Raw genomic sequence first — 26,893 nt, 5'->3', positions numbered from 1 at the left:
TCAGCTCTCCAGACTCATGAAGGCCACCACCTGCTCCAGCTTGAAGGCCAGCCTCTGTTTCCTGGCTGCATCGTCCTGCTCCAGCGCACACACAATCTGCCAACGGGACAGGGAGGTAAACACAGACACACAAGCACATTACTGGACGTCCTCAGTCTGCCAAAGAACGCAATCAATATTTTCTGTTCATAGTATAGCATGTATATCATAATGTGGCTAGTCTAGCATGCTATTAGGCTACTCAAATATGTAGCCAACCCCAGAAACAATCAATCTACCTTTCCAGAAATGTTCATCAATAGGTCTAAAAAGTATTAATTCTTAGCTAATAATGACAGTGATGTCTTGTCTAGGAGTGTGTGTGAGCTACAACGCTACATACCTCCTCAGCATATTTGCCCACATAGGAGTAGATCTCACTGAGAGAGCTCATGCTGTTGAACTCGTTCATGTGCATCCGTGACTGTTCTGCCAGATAGGCATTCATGTCCTGGTCACTGATTGCCTGCATCTTGCTGATGTCTGAGTAGTACCTATTGAAAGAGAGAGGGAGGAAGAGACAGACAGCATAAACAGTTATTAGGAATGTGTTTACTGCTGAAAACACTGTTAGAAAAAAATGGTAAATGGCTCGGGCGATGGAATATAACCAATGCTGTTTTAGACTTGGGAATTGCGAGTCTTTACATAGCGCTGACGTTTTCCTTAGAGCTCATTTACTCTCATCTTCCCCTGATCAGTGCAGTGGTTTACTGCAGTCCTTGGAATATATTTAACGGATGCATGTAGGAAAGAAGCAACAAGTGTCTTGTCGAGTGAAAATAGCTGAAATGGAGCCCTTGTAGACATTGACAGGCTTGAGCCCTCACCCTTGAACACCATCACAGATGACACAGACACACACGTGTCTCGGTTGCATTCGGGTAAAGGCAATCAGTCACTGTCAGCAGCAGCTGTGTTGCCCCCATCAACTGCTTTAATTAAAACTGGTTATTTACATATTAAATTCCTGTAGCTCCAACCGTTTGAGGACAGGCCCGGTATTCAGCTGGATAATTCTGTGTGTGTGTGAGAGAGAGACAGTATGTGCCAGGAAACAGCCTTTAGAGCAACGGAAGAGGCAGGTGGGTGTTGTGCATAGCCTTTGCACAGAGAGGTCACACACACACACACACACGCACACACCTCAACACCTGTTCAGTGCTGGAGGGCACTGGTAGGGAGTAGCTGGCAGGGGATTGTTAGTGAAGAGAACAGGTGTGCCTGGGCGCCGAGGAAAAAAGTTACAATTTTATTCTCCAAAATAACATCCTAAGCTTTGAAAACCTGGTGAGTGGTTGTTTTCAACCTCATTACAACATTTAGTTGGCCCAAGAGACAGCCTACCACTTGCTAAACTGTACTTCACTAAAAATATTGGAATGTATTAGTTATCTCCATCTAGGCTTTCTTCGTTAGAGGCAATATCTCTGACACTAAGATTTTGACAAAACTTTGTTTGAGAGACAAGCGTTTCTATTGAGATCCTGCATTCAGAAACTGGTCACAGCTTATGTCTCAATTGGAGCTGCTGGCAAGAGATTTCATACATATACATATGTTTGTCATTGGGAGATGAGGCCATCATTAAGACCAACAGTATAAACCCCTCCCATTAAATTGCCCTTTGTTGGGATATGAATGACACTATGTTTAGATGTTTATGCACTGAAAGGGGAATTCCATCAAAATTGATTTTTAGGTAGCTACTGTGTAAAAGTAGACATCTTTCAGCCATCTCAGGAAACAGTTTGATGTCATAAAATTGCATTTTCTTAGCTGCTCGCAAAACACAAACACACAAAAAATGGGAAATTTTACAGAAAATACCTTGTTTTGCCAAATAATAATAACCTAATAGTCTTTTGGTGGAATCCCCCATTCATTCATTTCCCAGTGCAAAATCATATAATACTGTGTTCATAGAGCCTTTTCTACCACTGAAGAACAAGGGGATTGAGTCATGTAAGTAGAAACCCCATTTCACAATAATACAGCATAAGCTCTCTTTTGAAAAAGGTTATAAAACTTTAGATTAGCCAATGTGCTGATCCATATGTGACCACTCTGGTAAACAAATAATGTTGTGACAGCTGTGATGAATTTGTCATTGTCTGGGGACCATCAACTCCCACATCAAATACTAGGCAACTGTCAATATCTCACTAGCCCGCTTCACTTCACAGCCCCAAATTAATAACATCAACATACTGTAGCAAGTCAAAAAGCTCTGTGGGATATCATGGATCTGCCTGACTGCCATATCTCACACATTAAATATGATCCCCCCCATCTATGTTTGAGCAAAACTGCTGAATACGCAAGGTACCTGTACAGTTGTTGGCATATCTATTTGATTTTCATTTATCAACATCTCGCATGGTTTCCTCTGTGGATCGACTGTGCAGCCTAGTCACAACTCAATCTGGATAAGCATTACTATGTTTACTCTGTGTCTCAGAGGAGCAGCACTGGACTAGCGGGGACAATTTCCTTCCTGAGACACGCTGTGACAAAACCCACGTTTCCATTAGCTTGCTCCCCAGCTCCGACTAGACTAAACCGCAAGTGCTAGCTTGATTATTAAGATGTAGCATGGAGGAGAGATCAAAGTACAGCATGTCTTTTGTCCCTCTGCAGTATTTCCTCACTTTCCTTTTTCTTTGTCTTCACTCAGACGCTGCAGTCGGCCTCTTCTAAATCCTTTCCCTGGCATGACTGTTATTTGGGCACGGTTGGATAGCACAGAGTGAAGCAGCACTAGATCCACCCTTAGTCATTACTATGTTACTCAGGCATTTCCAACTGACTAATACAGTTCCACTGTCGGGTGTTTACTCTGATAGTATTGCTTCCCCAAACTAGGGACTAAGGGCTGATGCTCATACACTAGAGGATGTGGTGTATTCCATTGTTACAGAAATCAACACAAACCCATTTTACTGAAGTATGCACAACAATATTATCACTGAATAATCATGGTTGATACTTGCAGCTGCAGTTAATGCTATGACATCTGCAACTGCAGATGAAATGTTGCCCGACATATTGCCATTTGAAAAACTGACAATCTGTCCTGATGTGTCCTGTGCTATTCAGCATGACCAAATGTGGTCTGCCACACTTTGGGGCCCCTTGCGAAGAGGTAGGGCTACATGAAGTTTGGATGGTCTAGCATTAAGCATTTAGGATAGGTGTGTCTCTGCCAAATAGTTACAAGTATCAAAATTCTATGTCAGAAATCTGTTAAATTTGGTTTCTCTGTGTAGGACTTATAGACTCTGAGGTACAGATTGTTTTAGGGCAGAAAAAAGAAGATTCTTAACAAAAGCAATAGGGTTTCAGCCCTATTAGTGGGATACAAAAGCACTCAGCTTCCAGGAAATTTACCAAGAGCATCTGGTTGGTTTGTGTGTATCAATTGCTGTCAACAGAGGAACTCATTTTTCCATGTTTAGAGAGCCATGGAAAAAAAAAGAATTGGCAGTGTAAATACAGCCAATTTGTCAGACAAAATGATTGCCATGAAGACATCAATGTAGCTAATAGAAAGAATTCTGCACTGCCAAAAATGTCTATATTAATGCGTTTAGTCATAACCTGTCTCACAGCTGGCTTTGTGTGTAGGGCTATGAGACACGAATACTAAACTATAAAGAATTGGTCTGGGTCTCAAAACTATGATCAAAAACATACTGTGACAGTGAGTTACAGCTGGTCTTTGTTTAGACACTAAAGCCCTATGTGGACAGGACTGGTTTTCAGGACTATGCCTTTAATAATGCAAGACATCTGTAATCTTGATGCCCAATTTGCACAGGATAAAGGCCAATGTCCACTGGCTCTGATGCATGTGTGTTTGTAAGAGGGTCTGGAAAAAATAGACCAGAAGTGGCTCCCGTCTGGCTCTGGACCGTACTGCGCCTGGTGGACATTGGCCTTAAGAGATCTCTGTAACAAGTCTCCAAAATTACAGATATGGGAATGTGTCTACTCCATTTATGCATTGTCATCACACCAAAAATGTTACATGCGTTATACATAACCACCACAATTGATATTGATGTGCTCAAACAAAAACAATACAGCATGGCTGCAAGAGCAAAGAAAAGTCGCAACTAGAACAGAGTTGAGACTTTGGGTCTGATCTCAGTTTGGGGTGAACACAGCTTTCCAGAGCAATTTGAGCAGATGGCCCTTTCCCTGAGGAAATTACAATATTTGCCAACAATTTTGGGCATTTTACATGAGGTAAAAAAGGATGGGACTTTTCCTGGTGTGGGTGCGCACGGTCCGTAAAAATGACTGACATGGCAGATTCAGACAGGACTAAAATTACAGACGTGCTGCAGTAATGATTACATTAACCACCTCCCCCTGTAAAACTAATCCCATCCAAATAGGGATTTAGACTCGTCATGAATTGATATTTTAACTTGCACTCATCTTTTGATGTGAGTCAATGGCAAAAACACTAACTTTGGTCCTCTGTCCCAATATGTAAGGCTGAATCACCATCATGGCCCTGGAGTGCATGCCAGTACCGGATGAGGATTGCACAAAGGAAGGATTGCACAACGCAAGTCTGCAAGTATGCAGACTTGGAGGATGAGAGCTCCAGAGGCTTTTCAGAGCACTGGGTGCACAGCATGCATTTTCCTGGGCATCACAGGTGTGAACAAGAGGAGGGCTCTTTGGACTATATATGCTAACTGGACACAACACAGGGCAAGGCCAATGGGGTGAGGAGATCTGATCTTGAAAGATTCTTCTGAGAAGTAGCAAAATCAAGTGGCCATTACCACCTGTTTAGTTTATTTACTTCATTGCTTTACAGTAGAAATGACATCCACCACCAGGGACCACGTATGTGTGTGTATAAACGTATGATTAACAACTTATCACCCTGCCAATCTCCCATGGCTGCCAGGCTCCGTCAACCTCAGTCTCCACTAATGCCAACTGACACGCACACATATACATGTCGTTATCTCATATGCCTCAGACATAAGCAAATTGCATCCACTGCTACAGGGAGCAAAATGATGTTAAAGGGGAATACGACTGAATGTCAGTTTTGAAACTTTGACGCCCCCAGATCACTCTGGTCTGGAATAGTGGGCACTGACTTCAGTTTGCTACCCTCTAATCTGTGATGCAGCGCTGATATGCACCTTAGAAAATGAACCGGAAAAAATGGAAAAGCTGACTTGCACTATCCAGGAAGATTTTGTTGGGATCAGGTATATTTTCTTGCCTGAAACTGGTAGCATTACTAAACTTCGATAAATATTGCGCTATATGAATTCACATCATCTATTGCCATATCTTGTGAATTATGTGCTATCCAGAGCCACACAAACTAGCAACCACAACTTCCCACCTACCAGTAGCCAAACCTATCCATGTATAAATCATTTGGAGGACCCTCACACTTATTAGTGTTTCATAGAAGAACACACACCTAGAGCACACACAAACACACACAGGACTGATGAATACGGTCCTTCGCCTAAAGCTCCTCATTTGGTTCCACCCATCTAAGCAGCACACATATATTCTTGTCCTGAGGCCTAGCCTCGTGCCACAGCTACCAACACATAAATACTTCTGAGCCGCTTCACAGTACCCCATCTTTTATTCAGCACCTTTTCCCCTCCCCTGCTGACAAATAAATTTAATAAAACTCTCATTTTAACAAATTACCAGCCACTACTGCCTGCTACTCTCCAAAACTCTTTCTCTCTCGCTTGCTCGCGCACACACACACACACACACACACACACACTTCTGCACCCTCCCAACTCACTGACTTCTCTGTAGCTCATGCCCTGGGCGCTCCCATCCATTCCCACTGTGTTGTAATTTGGATTGTGCTTCATGGCCCATAGATCACAATGCCATAGTCTCATTGTGTGTATGTGTTGGAATGAAACATGGCTAATGCAGGCTTTCTGACGTTTTCGCTCACACATGAACCCTCCCACACATTTTTCCCCTCTCCATCCATCCAGCAGTGGTTCGCACCTTTCCACCCAGATTTTGACACACACACACACACACACACACACACACACACACACACACACACACACACACACACACACACACACACACACACACACACACACACACACACACACACACACTCTCTCTCTTTTCTTCTGGAGCTCACCTCTCCACCCAGCTCTTGTAGCTGGGGATGTCCTTGGCGTAAAGCAGCTTGTTGGAGGGCGAGTCCTTCCCCAGGCGGTGTTCTGAGGTGGAGCAGGAGTCCATGAAGGTCTGGGCCACTACAGACAGACAGGCATCCGTGATGCTGCTCTTATGGATGTCAAACACAAACTGGGGGTTCTTGATCACGTTCACCCAGAAACGCAGAGGTAGGCTGCAGGGAGGTAGACAGAAAGCAAAGAGAAGTTTAGAGCCAAACTATTGAGGATTATACAAGTTGAGCACCAACTTTTCCTTGATTGCAGAAGAATGGTATTGTGATGCAATGCCACCAATGTCCATCCACATGAGTTTTCCTGAAATTCATCTTAAGTCTTAATATTGTCATTTTGAAAAAAAAAACATGCAAACAAGATGGGATCATTTCACTTGTTTTACCATAACTGAACTTGTATCTCACCCTATAAGCAGAATTTGATTTGTTTAAGACCTAATGAGACTAAATTACTTACTAAGACAGACATTTTTGCAGCATGGTAATGTACTGAATTGTGCAATGCTTCCTCTGTCATTAAAATTGCTTTTACACAGATTGTACAGTTCCATCTCAGTGACAGAATAGTCAAACCGTCATGTAAACAGAAGAACAAAGAGCCATCTAAACTGAGAGTAAAACAACAGTCTGCATCCAGTGTAAGTGCTTTGAGATTAAGTCCCTAAATGCCGTTTTTATATTTGCTACAGCCAGCCAGGCAGTGGACATGGACATATTATATTAGGCGCCAGAAGGGGGACGAGGATTCATTCACTTTGCAAAGCTAGTACATGGGCCCCGCTGTTGCCGATGTGCTCTATTTGATGTGTGTGCTCAATTCAATAAAGCCTTTATCTTTAAAAGCAGGTGGTGGCCGGCTCTCATTTTTTCCAGCGGCATGCAGAGGTCCTCGCTGGGGGCCTCACACTGACACAGTTCATATTGCCTTGTTTGCGCAAGTGGGCCCCATTTTGTGCCTGTCCAGAATAATAAAAATATACAAGTCTGTTTATTTGCCAGGCTTGTTTCTGCAAAAAATGAATGGAGATAGGGCCGGGTTTATCTGTGTGTTGCAATGAAAGGGCTCAGGTGGTATTAAGAAAGAGCTGAGTGTTACTTGGTGTTACTTGGGTCTCTCTATCTATACTGTTCTCTCTGGGCAGTACACTTTTAGCTGATGCGGTGAAAATCACACAGGGAAGACATCTGCAGTCCGTCCCGCGTGAGAGTTAGTGCGTGTGCCACGACATCAAAGGATGAGAGAAAAATCTACAAATGCAATCATTTAGACACCACCAGCCCTCCCCCTAACATCCCACTAAGCATTTATCCTACCTCAACCACCCACAAAGCCATTCAGATGTACAATCTGACAAAAGAGGATTTGGAGAAAGAGGAGGGAAAAACTCTGCGTTATGACTTCCAAATTAATCTAAGCAAAGAATCTAGTGGGATTAGGAGCAGGGATCAAAGGGATATTAACACCGCTGCTGTCGCCTTGATTGTTGACGATTTGGCCCAGCTGCCCTGTGCTTTGAGGTGACACTAAAATAATGAGGATCCCGACATGATTTTATGCATCACCATAATGACATCTATACATTGTCTATCATGTAGAAAATAGGCAGAGCACAGAATTGTCTCCCCTGTCTGCTGTTAACTCACACAGAGCAGTTTTTGGAATCTGGATGAAGATGATGATAGGTCCTTTTGGTCAGGGATTAGGTTTAATATCAGCTGCCAAGATCAAGGGCATCTCTTATCCTAGAGGAATTATACTGCCTGACTCGGAAATAGCCCTTTCATTAAAGGACTTTTCCACTGTCCATTGATTTAGGGCTACAATGAAGTGCAGTCAGTTCAAACCTATTCAAGAGAACTGTGTGATACAGTAAAAATGCAGCAAGTGCACCCACTGCTCCAATAGGAAGCAGTTGTAAATATAAGAAACTGCTGCTGTGTTATTATTTGGTACATTGCATACTTCAGAGAGTAGAGTACACACTATATACTTTGGTAGTCCACTTCAATGGAGTGACCAGTACCGGAGAGTGTTAGCCTGGCTAAAGATCAACTCAGCTAATCCTCGTTTATCCAAATAGGAAAGATTAACACTCAATATTGACGAAACTCATTAATCGTATAGTAGCAAAACAAACATCTACTGTAATCTCTGGTTACAATTTGCAGGGCCTAGCTGCACAGATTCCCAGCAAGACTGGCACTGTATTGCACTGCAGTATCAGAAATCTCTATATCCTTGGTTTCCCAACCTTAGAAGCGCTAGTGATGTCAGTTACAATTGGAGTGTGATGGGTTTACGTGATTACAGCAGATAGGTGTGTGTATCTGCACGCCGAAGAGAAAGAGTGCTGCCTTGCATGAAAGAAAGAGAAAGGGAGAGAGAGAGAGAGAGAGAGAGAGAGAGTGCATGTGTGTTGGTATGTGTGTGCCAGATTTGCTCGAGACTGCAATAATTAAAATTCTGTCTGGTGGAGCAGGACAAACACACAAGACAGACAGACACACACACACCAAACAGAAGAGAGAGGATGAGAGGGAGACGTTGACACACTGCCGTTAATCCAAAAGATACCATCTGGAGCTGCTCTAGGAGCCAGTGACTCATACACACACACCCCACAAAAATACACATTACAACTTCCACATTCACACAGACACACTTTAAAAACACACAATGCAGAAACTACATTTTAACAGAATTTCAACTTGCACATTTTCAACATTCACACTGACACATGTCAAAAACCTTGATACACCCACACAAGCACTAGCTTGATAATGTAGGGAGCAAATAAAGAGAATAAGCAGGTCTAGTGTTAACCCTAGTCTGTGCTGGGGGATGAGCTTGGACCATAAGGGGTCACAGATAATTTGGAATGGAATAAATTGAATAAATCCTGGATGCCAGCTTTAGGTCTCTTTCAGGTCTCAGGCTGCGTAGACATACACTAGAAAACTGTTTCCTATCAACTAAACTACAATAGAACAGTTAGAACATGTTTTCACACTGTGTTCAGATGTGACAGATAGACAAACTGTTCAAATTCTCTAAAATGCTTCCTTACCCTTGCAACTATTCATTAATTACCCAAATGTAATGTGAGGCAAAGTAAAAAGGAAAGGTAGGCCTTTAGAGAATTCAAACACAAACACATGAAATATCCAATAACCCACAGCAACGCATCCTGATTGTGTCTTTAAAAAAAAGCCCATTTCACAGCTGTGGCCTTCTCTCTAATCTCAGTTTGGATTATGCCTCTCCCTCTCTTCATAAAGCTTCTGAGAAGAGAAAAACTGATCTAGGATCCACGGTTAGTGGGTCATATCACTATAAATATCACAAGGACATGAGAAGCAAACTGCACTCCTAAGATACTTTATTAAATATGGGCTGTGGGATAATATAGCCTTAGGGGGACGTCACGGCACTACAACTGGGGAGGTGGAGCTCTGGTGGCGGGGAAAGCCTTTAAAAGGGGGGGGGGGGGGGGGTAGTGGTCTCGGCTGCTGTGGTGGTGGGTTGAAGTTAATGGTATGTATGATGACGATGGGCTTGGTAGGTTTAATGGGATAGGGGCCCAGCGTGGGAGGGGCACTAGCATTATCATTCTGTACCATCATACTAAATGAAGGCTTTTGTTGCAGCCAAGATTGCAGTGTTTTGAGACGATTAGAGGGTTATGGGTATGCACACACAGCGAGGAGGGAGAAGACAGAGGCATATGTGCATCCCACACAGAGAGGATATCTGCGGTGGCATCAGCACAAACTGTTGTGTGCAGTGTAAGTGGCTTTGTGTGCGAGTGTGTGTGTGTGTTATGATAAATTGCTATTCATCACAGCCCTCTAGTGAGAGCCCATTCCATTAAAAGTCTAATGCAAGAGCGACCCACTGCGCTCTCAGAAAACACTTAACACACACCGCAAATGGCCCAATAACGCCGACGCGGGAAAGGAACAAAATTAGGACCATAAAGTAAAGTAAATAATATTTCTCCCCCTTCTCTCGCCTCCCCCCATCCATCCGCCCCTCCATCTCTCTCTCTATCCATCCCTTGACACACATCAATTTCATCCTCCCATCTCCATGGTCCTCTGGGCCTGGGCTGAGTGATGCATGCTGGGACCTTGGCAGAGGCCAGGAGGCTAATGAGATATTAGTGTGCGTTTAACTCCCACAGAGTTCACTTCCCTTTCTCCTTCCTCCACCTTTCCATCTCTCTCTTCACCCCAGTCTGGTCCACTGTTGGTTATTTAACCCCTACCCACCTCTTAAGGTGGGTTGACACAGGTCAATATGGTCTAAATTAATCAGTGGTTTTTAATTTAGAAGTCTACTTCCTTCACCTGGAAACATGCATTTGTCACTATGGTGATTTCCACGGTGACAGGCGTTTTTTGGCCCTGTTACCCGTGATAATAGATAAAGAGTCTTGGCAGCCAATTGGATTAGCCCCTTGTGGTTGGCTTTAATGAATATTACACACCCCTGTGGTTAATGGATATTAGGAAGGGGAGAGGCGTGTGGTGAAGCTTGGCACAGACAGAGGGCAATGCCAGGGCAATGCCATGGGAAATGTGCCAAGACCTTTCTTATTGTGTGTACAGTACATTAGACAGAAGTGCAGATGGAAAAGGCCGCGGCTGGGGCATCAGGCACCACACTGGAGGGAAAAAGCAGGTAATGGTGTGTGTGTATGTGCAAGAATATGTGCAAGTGAGTGTGTTGCGTGATTAATCATCTGTGTTTGTCTGTCAAAGTGCCAAGCATCTGTCTCACCAGTTCCTTAAGCGTTCATGACTGGATCCTCCCACTATGTCTTTTGCATACACATGTGCAAGCCCGTGTGTGTGTGTCTGTCTGCAGGTATGAGCACATTCACGCACTAAAACCACTCAACTCACCAGTTGCTCTTCCATGTGTGTCGGACATGCGGGTCGTGGATGTTGTGTTTGTCGGCCTGCTCGTCCAGGAAGTCGAACATGTACTTGATGGCCAGTGGCAGGGCACTGCCTCGATGGGCCGTGCTGAAGATGGTCTCAAACAGGTCGTCCACAAACTTCTGTAACGTGCCCTGTGGAGGAGGAAGAGCGGAGATGCAAAAGAGATTATGTAAAGCCCTAATCCACGATTTTTTTCACTTAATCATAAACAACTTAAAATAGTAATCCCCAACTTTTTTGTGTAAATATATGTCTGTTTTGCTCCCCTCTAGTGATTCTTTGTTTGTTTGGAATAAATATAAGAAGGTAGAAAAATATGAGGTCTACATTAAGTGTCTTTATTATTACAGTATGTTGGGCCAGTGCCTACACTGAGAGCAAAACACCAAAGGAATGACAGTTTATCAGAAGAAAAACAAGAATCTTGCAGATTATCACTCTAAGAATACTTTTCACTATATACCATGATAACAAAACACATTAATGACCCCACTGCCTATTTCTAATACCATGATTACTGACTGCTTCTAGTGTTAACATTGATACACTGCAGTAAAGTATAGTTTTACTTTGCGTGGCTGCAGAGGAGAGCCGCTCTCCCATCACATGCTCACACTCCCAAACCCAGAGCAGCAGGTTCATGGGTGACAGTGAAAGACTCTCCATTGCAGGGAGAGAGCTGTTGGCCTATGGTGTTGTATCATCATATGTATGTGGGAATAATTAAACGGTGCATTAATTTAAAAAAAAAGTTTTTACAATGCAAAATATGAGGTGATATGGCAAAATCTCACTGCAATACATACAGATACATACGGCCATAAAACTGTTGACTGGGATATTTTTGGCGTAGATTAACATACCATTAAAAGTTGCTATCTATCCATGCCTACTGTAGTCAGCATTCATATACTTGTACACTTTCCTGTGTGTGCGTGTGCATGCGTGTTTATGCATTCTGCAGGGCATGTCACTTTATTTTGTCCGCTATCTCCGATGTTGTTTCTGTCTGGCTCCTATCTCGAGGCCCTGGCCCCTAAATCTGCTGGCAGCTTTGATGGGGGAAATTGTTATTTCACAGCTGACTTTTAATAATATGTGGGAACAGGAGGCGCATCTCCTAAGCCTCTTTGTGCTGGCGGATTAGCTCCCACACTGCACCATTGACCCTAATTTGATTTAATGTTGGCGACTTTAAGGAGGAGGAGAGAGAAGAGAGACAGAGAGAGAGAGAGAGAGAGAGAGAGAGAGAATCTAATCCTCTTGTAACGAAGGAGCTGACGGGATGCACAGGAAAAAGGCGAGAGCGAGGGATGGAAATGAAACGATAGAGGTTTCCTATCAGTAAAGAAGGCCATTGAGTGTGGCAGATGAGGTGTGTACAGGCGTCGGCAAATAAAAATCCCATTTGGGTCGGAGCGGGTGACCGAGGGGAGAGGTAGAATCTGAGTGGGAGGAGAGAATCCTGTTAGTCCGACAATCACGGCTATAATTCTAATGCGGCCCACATCCCCGACAGCTTATCGCTCTCCTATGAAGATGAAAACACATATCTCTATTTCAAGTTCGTGCGCCATCAAGGTGACAGCCTGCATTAGTCGGCGGGGGGGAGGGGCTAGCATTTTGCGTGCGTAGATATTCAAACCTTTGCCTGTGTCTGTCTAGCAGGCCGTGACATTTCACGTCACCCTGTGTGTCAGTGGGGGGTTTTTGCTTCAACATCGTCATCATCACAGCGCTCTCTCGTTCCCTGGCGGAGTGGAGGCCGCCGCGGTAAAATGCAGCGGCCGTCTACCCTGTCATTAGACTGCACTCTAAACACAATGTGTCATCTAGATGCAGTGACACCGACCCAAGATGCCTGACTCCACGTCGAAATGAGAGGAAAGCAAACAATCAGAATGAGAGTTGGGGCGGCGTTGAAAGAGAGACAGAGACAAATAGACGGATAGAGAGAGAGAGAGAGACCAAGGATGAGGGAGAGATGGACACACACACACACACACACAGACCCTTGGGTGTGGAAGAAGTGAGAAGGGGGAAAAATGCAATCAAGCCCTCTGCCTCTCCACCCTCCACACACACACCAACACACCCAGTACCCACGCTCCGTCAGAGTGACACTGATGGAGCTAATATGAGAGACGTCAGCGGCGTTGCCAGGGAGAGGTATTTATTGGCAAGGTGAAAGCCAAACGCAGTCAATTACACTGCCTGTCTGCCCAATCATTTCTCACCAAGAGAGATGGCCAGCCAAGATAAACTGGTTATTCCACAAAAACAATCCATCTGGAAAGATGGTGCGCTGTCTGTAGTCGGCAGCCACCTTCCTGCACTCTGGACTGGGATAATGGCAGGGAAATAGAGCATCTCAGAGAGGCCGAGAGGTGACACACGCACGCCTGTGAGAGTGTGTGCGGGCAGGTATATGTGAATGTGTGTGTGTGTGGTCAGCTGATGATGTGTTTGAGTACCGCATTTTGACTGAGAAAGAAAGACAGACTTTGAGTTGTTTGTATATTATATTAGAAAGCAGCAGTGATTAGTGATACGTGTTTGGCACATGTGCTTCATAGAGAGTGTTGCCATATTTTGCGAGAAATGACAGATGGTTTTTATTGTCCTGCATCCTATTCCTCTGCCGTGTGTGTGTGTGTGTCTGTGTGGCATTGCATTCAAGACTCAAGCCACTTGGTATTTACATTGTAGAAACCACACAAACAGAACTGAGCAGGGTGTTTTCTGTGTGAACTGCTAAACAAAGGCGGACCGTGGATCAAAAGCCAAACTGAAATGTTCCCTAATCAAAAAATTACAGCCTCAACATTCTCAGATCTTGGCCCTCCTTTTTTTTACCTTCCCTGTGCGTCTCTTTTTGTGTTTTTGATAGAAAGGATGTCTTGATGAAAAAAAGCAGGAGAAGGCGCTTTAGGAGTGGATTGTTAATTTGCATTCAGCTGTCGGATCAAAGTCACATTTCCCTCCAAACCAAATTAACTTTTTTTTCTTTTTTCCTGGAGGCCATCGTCACCGAGGCACATTCAAAGAGACTCAATTTTATAGCCATTTCTATTTTTGCCAGATAATATCTCTTTTTAATACAGAAACACCTTCACCAGCTTCACAGGTCTTTTCTTCTTTAGCCTTTTTGATATGCTGCAGTGTCAATGCAACAGTAATGAAAAGAGAAAACAAACAAAAATATCTGCATATTTTCTCTTCCCCACCTGAGGGGATAGAGGAATACATTTGAATAATCTTTTCCACAGGGATGACTCATCCAAAGCAAACATGAATATCTAAATAAAGTGCGGGTGTACTGAGTCATGGTAACGCGGTGTGAAGGTTATATGACCTTTTAGCCTTTCAGCTGCTGAGCTGCACAGAAATAAAGAAACGATTTTCCATACAGTCAAAAGCACAAGTATGGGGATAGTGAGCTAAGCTATTGCTGTTGAATTATATAAAATATTATTTTCACAGCAAAATATTAATGCAACATGAGAACGTCTTCTTTTAAACCAAAATGCTAACAGCAAAAAAGCCACTTTAAAGTGTTTGTCCCAATACTTGAATGCTCAGTGGCTTGACATAGGGTGGGTGACACCACTTTTTGGAGATAAGAGAATAATTTTATTCATCAAGACTGTTGAAGCAAGTTGAGTTGCACTGGAAACCAATAAAATCATCATCCCATTTTCTAATGATTCTATTGTCATGTGTTTAAAAGGGAAAAAACATTAAATACAAGACAAAATGACCTGTTAAAATGCCCTAGCGCCCATGAATGAATAAACGTCCTCGGATCTCGGTCTCACCTTGGTGGCCAGCAGTCGTGTCAGGTAGATCTCGGAGACCATCTTGCTGCCGCGGTCGCCCTCCTTCTGGTCTCCGTGCTCGTGGTTCTTCACCAGGTGCCAGACCTTGACCCCGCTCTCCAGGTCAGGAGTGATCATAGGAGTGCGGGAGCGCAGGCTGTCGGGGCTTCCGGTATACTTGATCATGTTCTCTGTGAGGAGAAACAACACAGTAGTTAGATGTACTGCTGACATAATACTGACGGAAATTAAAAAGCCAGAAAACCACAAACTTCAGTCGGAAAAGCAGTTATTCATGCTTTTTCCTTCAAAGGCCCTATCTTTTTATAACTTACATCCGTTTGTTACTTACTATGACATATACCATCAATTTCTATGAAGATTTATGTCAGCCTAAAAAGACCCGTAAACTGCAAATAAAAAGTTAAAACTAAAAACCAAGTTTATTTGGGTTTACCCTCCTGCCTGCGTCAGAAACATAGGAGTCTAATTGTCACAGAGAGAATATAATCACACAGATGACACCAGAAGAAACCACACAGCCAAAACTTAATCAGTGCAGATATGACAGCAAGAGTGCGAGGTAAACACGGAGAAAAGAAAGCTAACATCAAAGCAACAATCACAAAGGCAAAGGCAGCAAAGGCAAAGCAACAAATGAGAAAAATGTATGAAAGAGATAAGTCCATTGTGTAACAAATACCAAAGAAGCAAGCAACAAAGCAAAGCCTTGAGCCTGCGTTTCACTGGCAGCATACATTTTTTGGGGGGGTTTGTGGCTTATTTCCAATTTACAGCTCTGGGAGATTGGATATGAAACTTTTAGAGAGTGCGCACGGTTAATTTTTCATGGCTGCTTCTTCTCCCAGGGAGAAGACATGGCATCGCAGGCCGACACAAAATCGAACAGGTGTCAGGCGAGATGAAATATGCATGGCCCACCCAATGGCCGGAGTGGCGATGACATTTCCAAACACACGGCTCAATGAATGTTTACACAGTGTGAAAAAAATTGATCAGTGGGTGCGGTTTAGGGAGAAGAGAGAGAGGGGGAAAAAAAAAAACTAAAAGTGTTATTCACCATGACAGAAATCAATCTGTCCGGAGAGAAAAGCGGCGGGAGTGTGGAGAGGGGAGAGCTGGGGAAAAAGAGACAGCTGGAGACACCAGATGCAGAGATTGTGTGTGCATATTGACCGCTCAAATTTGACCATAAACAACTGGAATGATTTTGTGTGTATACATGTGTGTGTTTCTGTATCTCAGTTAGCTCCCAATGCTATTCAGTGAGTAATATTTCACCCTAGCTGTGTAATAAAAACAAAGCCTGACATGTTTTGAGAAGCATGAACCTCCCTACTGCAGAGTAACAGGCATTTTTGGGATGGAGGGGCTGGCTTGTTGTGGTGGCAGTATTTTTTATATAAAAGGAGAGTGAGCAGTCCACTCACATTTCCTATGTTTAAGTTACTGACAGAGTTGGGAAGTGGAGTAGGGGAGGCACAGGAGGGAAAGTGGTGGTGGGATTGGATCCTAAACCAGCTGGGGCTCATGTGCAGACTTAATCACTCATGTACTGGGGCACACAGAGGAGGTGGTATTTTTCAGGTGTGTTTTTTCCTGTCTTTGGTTCCTGATGGAAACTTTTCATCAAAGAACATCAAAGGTGCAAGTTTCCCCTCTTGCTCTAACCCAACATGTTGTACGGTGTTTGTCTTACGTCTTTGTACTTTTTCCACAACTTCTTTGTCTCTTTCCAACTCTCACTTTCTCTCCCGCTCCACTTGCCCTCCCTCTCTTTTGCAGCTACATTAAATTCTGACTCGTCTCTTTCTCCACTATTTGGCCATTGTGCTCAGGGAGAGTTCAAAGTCACTCTCAAGCACCACACCAGTTGTGAAGTGGATCACACTTGCGTTTGAAGTCAATCCCTGCAAAAGAAGAGCTGAGCGAGATATTCCCGGCATTCGCCCTCCTCTTTCTCTTTCGCCACTCACCTTGTCCTATCTGGTCTAATTTGGAGCCGTGGAGGCGAGGTGAGACGGTATGGAGATGAGGCGATGCTAATAATGTGGCACCGCATTTGATGTGTCTGAAGTGTTTGTGGCCAGCGAGGCTGGCCCTTTGATCAGCTACTGACTTGATGGTTTCTCAGGCTCAAGGAGACGCAGAGCAGACGGACAGGCGGACAAACTGATGGCACATGGGAAGATGAGAAGACGCGCTCTCCAGTCTCAAGAGGCCAGACAAAAGTGGAAAGAGTCTATTTGGTCTCTTGTTATCCTTTGGAAATCTTCCCTTTGTACTATAAATTGTGTCGTGTCCATCTAGGTCACTGCTGTCCAGTTCATACTAGTCAGCAGATGTCCATACTCAGGGGTGCAGGGGTGTATGGGGGCACACAATGCTGCTGGATTGGATTTCTACCAGTGTGTGTGGTATAAGAAGGCGTTGGGATGGCGGCTTTCTGACAGACTCAACTGAAGCATGACAATGTATGCATGCGATCAGACTTACCATATTTACTGGCGGAAGTTCGAGACACAGTGGAGTTGTTGACAGAATTGTAGGCTGTCACTTGCTTGGGGACCAGGGCCACCACTGAATTATCAGGTACCTGCAAAACACACACACACACACACATTATTTTAATTACTGCCCAAAAGAATCCAGCCAAAAGCATTTTCCAGACGCAAGTATTCCCTGTATGCACAGCCATAACACAACCACTCAGTGAAGCCATAGATCATTGTATTGATGTCATTTTCTATATTTCTCTCCATCTATTCTAGTTTTATATGGATAAACAGGGAGAATATCTTATTACCCTGTGTGCTCTATTTAGCCTACACAAACATATGATGAGTGACAGGGGGAGGGCAAGTTTTCCAGAGCATCGTGTCGGCCTGCGTGAGAGGGACGTCCCACACTCTCTATTCAATAATACCTTTTCTCTAGGGCCAGGGTAGTGCGTGTGTGAGTTAGGGTTTATACAGTATGCGTGTGTGTGAAAGTGTGAAGAATATTGCATGATGTGTGTATGTGTGTGTGTGCATCTGTTGGTCTATGTGTAAGTAAGTGTGTGTAAATGACTGAATGAATCAGACACATGCCCCGCCCTCCCCAGTCAGCCAAACAGGATTCAATTAACACAACTGGGATGGAGGCTGTCCCAGCCGTGCCACTAACACACACACACACACACACACACACACACACACCTATTCTGCATAATCTGACTACCCGCGCCTCAGGCTAAGTCAGGGTTAATTGAAGTGATCTCTATGATAGTGTGGGTGGATGGGACGGGGAACAGGAGCCAGGGGCATTGTGTGCATGTGTGTGTGTTTGTGTGTGTGTGTGTGTGTACGTAAGTCTGGGCCTTATTGGATTGTAACATTATTTCACGCAGTCACTCAACCTGCTCCGTATGCATAATATGTTTATATCATTGTAAGGGGGAGGCCTACAGGGCAGACCTTGGTTATTCCTTTGTGGGGAACCCCAAACCCCCCTACCACCCAAAGCATGCTCCCTAATCACTAATCTTACATGTTGAATAGATATGAAATCAGAAAAGTATAATGGAACATAATGAAATGAGAAAAGGAGGAGTGGCGTTTGGGGACATAACATTGGGAGGAGGGGATCACATTTTTCTGGAAGAGAGAAAGAGTGGAGAGGAGGAGAGAATTTTATGCTAGTGGCTACTATGTGATGTTTTCCTGAACAAGAAATCAAACTTTTCACTATGTCACATTGTCGTGACTAAATGAAGGCAGAGAGCGAGTGGGTTTGGCGGTTGGCTGAAGCCTGGCATGTTTTGATCAAACCAGATTAGTTTGATAGAGCGACGTCTGATTCCATTCAGCGTGTCTGGTCAGTCATATCTGCTGAAGACAGACAGATATCTGGAGGACATCCTGAGGCCAAACAACATGTCTGGCTTGGCAGGGTTGACATCAGTCAATGGAGTGCATCAATGGATTTGATTAGTGGAGCAACCAGATCTTTATCAAAAATACTTCATGGACTTCACTCTTCCAAACTCAAGTCAAAGACATTTCAATTCAATTCAGTAAAGTAAGTTAGGACGCAAAAACGGAAGTGCAAAGTATCAAAAACCAGACCCCCCCTGAAAGGAACCTGAATTTGTTTTGGTGTCCCCTCCTTTCCTCACTCTTTCCCTCGCCTCATGACAGAATTCAAGTGTCAGAGGTGAGGGATGCGGGGAGGGGAGCGTTTTGATTTTTTCTCTCTCTCTGTCTAGGATAAGGTGCCCTTATTCCCCGGCCTGAAAAAATGAATTAACTTCTGTCTTCATTATCTTATCTCCGATTCGAATCAGCCCCCTAATCCATTCCACCCGCGCCTCGTCCTCCAAGCCTGTCGACGCTCGCTGCCGCTGACATTTAATTTAGGTACCCGCGCAGACCTCTGCTCTCCAGGAAGAGCACACGCACTCGGAGGGGAGAGTGGCTGCCGGCACGGCCGCTCGAATTATTAACACCATAATGACAGAGCGGGCCTGTTTCCCATTTAGACCGCTCCATCATTCTGGTCGGCTGGACGGACAGTCGCTAATCATGAGGCACCAAACTGGGCTCTGTCAGTATGTGTCCGTCTGTCTCCGCATAGAAATGTCTGTGCGTGTCTCTGCGTGTGTTTGATGAGTCAGTGAGCATTGTGCTGTCTATTCACTGCCTGCTGACAAATGTGTGTACATTCATTATTTCCCCTGCATTATTAACTGTGTGCATATGTGTGTGTGCATACGTGTGTGTCTGTCCACTCCGTACGTGAAAGCCAACACTAATCCATTTCAATGTGACCAGACACTTGACCGACACATCAGATTGTATCTCTGGTCCTCTCTCCCCTCTCTACACAGAGGGGATTACCTCTAACTCTCACCCTGTTGTTGGTCACTTCCCTGCCTGAGACTGCCCTGTCCCATCCCCCTCCACCTCCACCTGACACACGCCTGGTGGAGGGGGGGGTCCCTGTCACTCAAAGGCCTGCCCCACTAAACGGCCAGGAAGAGCTGTGACAGCACAGTCCATTAGAGCGCTCTGGGGGTCAGAGCAAATCATCAGGTCACCCCTAAGAGGAAAAGGTGGGGAGAGGAGGAACTGAAAGGGCAGGAGACACAGCTCGATATATGGAGGAGCGATAAAGAAGAGAGAGACAGATGAAATGATGAAGGTGTCGAAAAGAAACAGCCTGCACAACATGTGGCCTCTGTTTTTGTTTACTGTTTTTGTTGGTTACTTTTTCCCCTTTGTGTTTAATATCAGCATTTTCTCTGAATGTGGTGTAGACTCATTTCAGCTTTCACTGTGTTTGTGAACCATTACCATGGAAACTGGATGAATAGAATAGTACTTTCCTCTAAAGGAACGGTGCGAATCTCTTCAAAAAAGAAAGATGTAATGACACTATTACAAGTTCCAAACAGAGAATGCTACGGCTCTGCAGATAGCAATCAATTTTTTTCACTTTTTCTCTGTGAGATCTAAAAGTTTGAATTTCTAAAACTTTGCCGAGCCTTTGAATTTTACTGAAACCCCTGCTTCATGTTCAAAGAACTTCTACCAAGGTAATTCACAAAGACTTTTCAACAAACAAGCACACACATGGCTGAGCCACACACACACAAACAGATTCCCTCCCTCCATCCTATGACCCTGTTAGACATATTAAACATTATGGAATTAGACTAACACACCACTCTTAATAACATCTGATTAAGTGGAGCTGGATTAAGTGAGCGTCCACATATTGTCAGATTGCTGGCACAGGAATGGCATGAGACCATAATTTTAACTTGGGGCAGGTGGAAATATAAGGAGGAGAGGTAGAGTTGATAGGAGGGAAAATTAGTTAACCAGATAAACAAATGCAAAAGGCAAATCTGCCTCCAGCAATGTTTGATGAGATCAGCAGGCCTGGGTGAGAACAGAGGTATTGGCTGTGTGCGTGTGCGTGTGTGTGTGTGTGTGTGTGTGTGTGTGTGTGTGTGTGTGTGTGTGTGTGTGCCCACCACACAAGGATTCTGCTTGATGAAACATTTATAAGGTTGAGCTGTGGATACTGCCTGGCTGATTAGAGCTAAAGGTTTACCTGAAAATGGAATAAGCCCTCAATGAATAACTTCTGGAAGGCTATGAAATATGAATTTACCTGGAAAGCCAAGGACTATGTAATGCTAATACCTGGAAGGCAAACATACTCTGGTACAGTTTTGCTGAAATGAATTCCTATCACTACAGTATGTAGCAGTACACTTGTAGGTTACATAAAGTGTTTGAGTAATACAACATGTGACCTGATAAACGTGTGGCCAAGTGTGGCTCAGTGATGCTCTGTTTGTTCCTTCTATTTGTTCCTGTGTGTTTGTGAAGGAATAAAATTTAAGAGGGTATACACATTAGGGTATACAGACCCTAATGAGACAGCTATTCTAAATGGTTCACATATACAAGTTGTGCTGATATGGTTATAGATATGAAGAATGAGAGATTGAAAGAACATCAAGTTTGTCCATAGTTTAGTCTCAAATACGTCATTCCCGCCAATCTACAAAACATGGAACTATTCATTCTTGTCATTCAAGACCTTCAGCATCAGTCAGGATTCCCCTAGATCAAGTCCCAGATCTGTACATTTTGTGCTTTCTGATGCACAAGTTGTTGAGTAAACTCTGATAATGACCCGCTGTCTGCCTGTACAGCTCCTTCTTAACTGAGCTGTGTTGCTACTGATTCAGGTTTGGTTGCTTCCTGAGACTTTGAGTCTGACTGAGCTCCAAATCCATTGAACCCAGTTTTCCAATCCTTTATTTGCGTGTGTAATCTATACAGCAGTGGATTTCAGTCCTGGTCCTCGGGACCCACAGCCCTGCTGGTTTTCATTCTAGCCATCTAATCAGGGACTATTTTTTAATTATTTTTTAAGTAACTGCATTTAACTCCAGCAATACTCTGGGTCCTGAGGACCAGGATTCAAAACCACTGCTATACAGTAACATGTGTACCTGATAATGGGCCAGCATGTTCAGTCTCTTCCAGTCACTTTCAATCTTGGTGGTGATGTCCTCGTCCTGCAGGATCATGCGCTGCCCTCGGCCCTGACGCCACTCTGGAATTTAAAGAAAAAAATATGATCAGGATAATACCAACTGTATTCACACAGCACTATTCTCAAGGTTGTGTTGAGAAGGTTAAGGAGGCCAAGGCAGCTATGTTTTCACCCATTTGTTTGTTCATCTGTCTGTCAGCGGGATATCTAAAAAACCTATGAATGAATTTTCATGAAATTTGGTGAACAGATTGGCCTTGGGAGAAGGGTTAGTGATTCAGATCTTGGATTTCCACCATTAGATGATTATTGTTTTTTAGCCATAACTAAGAAACTAATGGAGATAGAGACTTGATACCAAATTCTGAGGGTATGTCTGCAGGATAAAGAAATCAATTGAACTTAAATTTAAGTGATAGGAACGATGCGTTTGTGTGTAACAGCAGGTTGGAGATTTCTTCAGGGAGGTTTGCCTTCTAGTTTTCTCATGTCATGCCATGTCTTGTCATGCAACACCTGTTTATGGCTTGGACTTCCTTGCATTTTATCCTGTCATGTATACTGTGGACACTAGCTGCTGTGTGGCAATCAAATTTCTCCCCAGGGATCAATAAAGTCTCTATTCTATTCTCTACTTCAGTTTGTAGATGTTAGATGTGACATGGTTGTCAACATAGCGATTCCTATACAACTTCTAATGCTTACAAAGCTAACCAGAAGAAAGCATCACTCTTTTCTAATCAGTCCATTGAAAAGTTATCACTAACTCCATCTTTATCTGATGGAGAAGTGATATTGAGGTTTTCTTTGGAAGAACCATTTAACATTGTTGTAAAAAGATTGACTAGGATCAAGAAGAAGAGAAAAAAAAGGGAGGAGGCGATGAAGGGTGTAGAACGATAGTTTATCTTTTACGTCAAACCTCTAATACAACATCTGAGTGGGGAGCAAGCAAACAACGAAAAACGCAGGGATAAGAAGAGAGAAGAAAAGACAGGGAGAAAAGGCAAGCTAAATTAATCACCCACTCCACTCGTTGTTAGACAGAGCTCTCCCTCTCTCACTCCTTTCCATCTCTTTCGCCGGTCCGATCGATGGGCGTGATTACAGCTGCTCGCCCAGGGCCTGTGCACTTCCTTTTTCATCTGTGGCACCGGCCCCCACGCTCTGCTCTCTGATGGCCCTATCGGTCCCCGCTCTCCCTTCCTCACGCCCCCATCGACTGCTCTAAGCCCCCCGCCGAGCTGCTCTTATTGTTATTGCTGGGAGCTTTGGTAGAAGCAGGCCAGACTCAGATCCAATCCAGAAGTAGATGGAGAAACTAGAAAGCTACGAGTCTTAAAAGGACAATTTACTCAAAGACTGCAAATCGGCTCATTTCCATACTTTTCAACAAGCAACTTCCAGTGAACTCTGCGATGTCTTTCATTTCAGACAACAGGAACGCACTTACATGACCTTACAACCATATTACATTTACACTACATATGCAACCAAACTGCTCACATCTTTGAGAACATCTCCACATCTGTGCAACCTCAGCAAAAAAACAAAACAAAACAAAACAAAAGCTGTGATAGAAACATTTCCCAATATCCTACCAACATTATCATAACTGGAAAAAAAAAGAAATGAAAGCCATCTTGAAAACAAACAAAGCAGATGATTCCTCTATTCTGTTTGCAGGCACCGTGGGCTTTATGAATATGTTATTGTGTCTGCGCTCCTTGCTGCGGTTCCCACTCGTATCGGCCACTGTCATCTCCTATTCTGATCACAAACCGGGAAACAAAGCGGCAATCACTGTGGTGCATGATGAAGCCCGTCTTAGGAGGATCGACCAGAATAGCGTTAGCATCAGAAAAATCTGCAGGAAATAAAGAGTCTCCTGTTGTTTTTGTCTGTACAGTACATCTTCCTATAAAGATGCAAATGAGTGCCCATCTCCAGTCGAGGCACGGTAAACAAATGAAAAAATGACGGGGGGGAAAAAGAAAGGCAGACAGTAAGAAATAAACTTGGGAGGAAACCAGAGCAAGCCGAGATTGCCCCGATTCCCAAATCCAGTGGTCTCGACTCAGTAGAAAGAAAGCAGCAAGGCCGCGCGCGTGTGTGTGTGTGTGTGTGTGTGTGTGTGTGTGTGTGTGTGTGTGTGTGTGTGTGTGTGTGTGTGTGTGTGTGTGTGTGTGTGTGTGTGTGTGTGTGTGTGTGGACTCGCAGTATGGAGTCACACACAGCCAAGGAGATAAGGGCTTTGGGGAGTGTGTGGAAGCTGCTGGTGGAGAGAAAGGCTGAAGGTGACTGTTGTACTCCACGGGGATGCATGACACACATTCGCTACTGGCAACACACACACAAACAGGGCCTAGCTACTTTGTTCTCAGGCCCTATCTTCCCTGGTGCCCTGCGGGGAACTGTGGATTGCAGTAGAGCTGAATTAAAAACAATACCTGGGATAACAACACTCCTGTCCAATCTGTTTCAGGAGAGACCAGCCACAATCCCATTACCCTTATCAGGCCTGGGGATCACTGTTTGTATATGTGTGTGTGTGTGTGTGTTTCAGAGTTCATGAGAGCTGTTGATAATAATTGTATTTGTAGAGCACTTCTCTTAAAGTTATAAAGTGCTACAAAATAATGGAAACAAAACAATCATTAATGGAAGACTTGCACTACTTGCTGCAATGAAGCTCTATCAGCAACATACAATAGCAATAGCACAATACAACTAATATTATAACAGTACAAATGTACTTACAAATAGGCTATATGCAGTATATATAGGCAAATAGGCCCTATAGGCTTGAAAGGATATGTCAGACATGTGAACACTAGCTGCTTTCAGTCTGTTTATGGACTCATAGTTTATGTTAAAGAGAGACCGTTCTTCTAAACTACTGTGTAAGTGGGGCCCATAAATACATAAAAAAATATGAACTCGCATATACACATACGTGCACACGCGTGTTCACATCAACTTGTGAGCTTGCATTCACTTATTCACACTCACACCCACACCCACCCACACAGAGCGATGGGACAGCTAAATCAGACAATTTCCAATTCCCTTTCATAATAAAACAATAATAGGACAACACATAATGCCCAGCGGGGGCAATAAAGCAATTTCATCCAGGAGTGTCGTCAAAAGGCTAAACCAATCTCTTCACTTAGCCATCACGCAGGCAGATTCCCTACGGTATGCACTCAGCCCATCTAGATCCAGGGTTGGTTATAAATATGCTATTACCAACACACAACAGGGGCTCAGAAAATCCATCTGGCAATATTAAACCATAAAGAGCATGGTGCATGGCGCGAAGACGGCCTGTAGGTATTGGCAGATAAACAATCATGGATAACACTATTATGCTCACATGCATGCGCACACGCACACACACACACACACACACACACACACACACACACACACACACACACACACACGCGCGCGCACACACACACACACACACACACACACAAGTGTACCAAACTCACTGATCACTACATGTATTGTAGTGCAGAGAAGATATATCAAGAGACCCATTTCTTCTAACAGAGACTGTACTACCAGAAGGAAAAAGATCAGAGTGCTTTATCCGTCCAGCAGTGCTTCTCTGTCAATAACTTTAAAACGGAGAAAAAATAGCACTATAGCTCAAAAAAGACCTGGGTCAAATAGTATTTTCAAAAATAATATTTAGGCTTTAAGCCCGTCTGCTACTCCAAGCAGTTTAAAACAAACGGTGATAATAATAATAATGCAAATATATTTGACCCAAGACAAGTTACAGTTAAACTATACCTATCAGGGAAAATATAAACACACCAGCCCATAGGGTCACAGATGTCAACAACGGCCTGTAGTCACAGAATATTTTAGAGCGGAGGGGTTGATGTACAATTACTGATCATGGTGATCCATACTACAAAGAAAACCTGGTACTAGATTTGTGAATACTGGGCACTTGACTTTTTCAAAGTTGAAAGAAAGAAAGAAAGAAAGCGAGAAAGTGAGAAAGAAAGAAAAAGAAAGAAAGAAATCAAAAAGGGAGAGGGTTTGTAGGGAAGGGATCACTGAGCGTCTCGATTGATTAGCTGATCAATCATCTGACTCAGACGCTGGTCGACAAGAGACTCGATCGATGGCAGGTTTGGGGAGGAGAGAGACCAATCTCAGACATCTGAGCCAAGACAGCCAGGAAGCCAAGTCTCTTGAGGTGGGAGAGAAAGCTACTTCTCTATATCTAAGAGCACTTGTACTTTTTTGGAGGGGCCGGGGAAGCCTTTGCAACGATCAATTGGTGTCTAAGATCAGCCTGCCTTTCTCCAGGCAGATAGATGGTAAACGCTGGATGGATAGAAAGGTTTTGACAGCCTTTACTCTAACTGCAGGGGTGTGAGGGAGCAGGACATGAGCTGTTGGTAGAAATCTCAAGGCTTCTCATCATTTATAACGCTGGAATGTGGAATTATAAATATCCCATCGTCAACAAGCAGATGCACGAAGAGTGCCAAAAACTCTGACACAAACAGCCAGTCATACTGCGCCTGGAAAGACCTTCCATGGAAAGACCTTACGACTTTTTTCTTCAGAATTTCAGGGTTTTTGGACAGAACTGCACAAAACGTTGCATAAAATTAAATAAATCAGAAGATGACTGGGTTGATGTGTTGAAGTGAGAGTCAATGGAGAATTTTTGGGCAAACCTCTAACCACAAGACACTGTAGTTACAGTTGTTAGACTGTTGTACTGTTATTGCACTCATCACTGCAC

The 26,893-nt window shown here is 43.8% G+C and overlaps 1 protein-coding gene across 1 annotated transcript; it reads right to left on the bottom strand.

The window, feature by feature from the left end:
• Nucleotides 1-22,173, bottom strand: plxna4 (plexin A4; the record flags this gene model as incomplete). Its single annotated transcript, XM_071530647.1, has 7 exons — nt 1-96; nt 383-533; nt 6,215-6,427; nt 11,177-11,346; nt 15,034-15,224; nt 17,551-17,650; nt 22,070-22,173. Coding segments are annotated over 7 exons (1,025 nt in total), but the record flags the coding sequence as incomplete, so codon positions are not given.
• Between the last annotated feature and the right edge of the window lie 4,720 nt (nt 22,174-26,893).

Source organism: Centroberyx affinis, unplaced genomic scaffold (assembly GCF_046629955.1).
Source record: "Centroberyx affinis isolate AG114_WGS23_722 - 3 ecotype Tasmania unplaced genomic scaffold, CSIRO-AGI_Caff_v1 ptg001951l_1, whole genome shotgun sequence".
In the NCBI taxonomy this organism is placed as follows: Eukaryota; Metazoa; Chordata; class Actinopteri; order Beryciformes; family Berycidae; genus Centroberyx; species Centroberyx affinis.
This window is presented reverse-complemented; position numbering and strand designations above follow the sequence as displayed.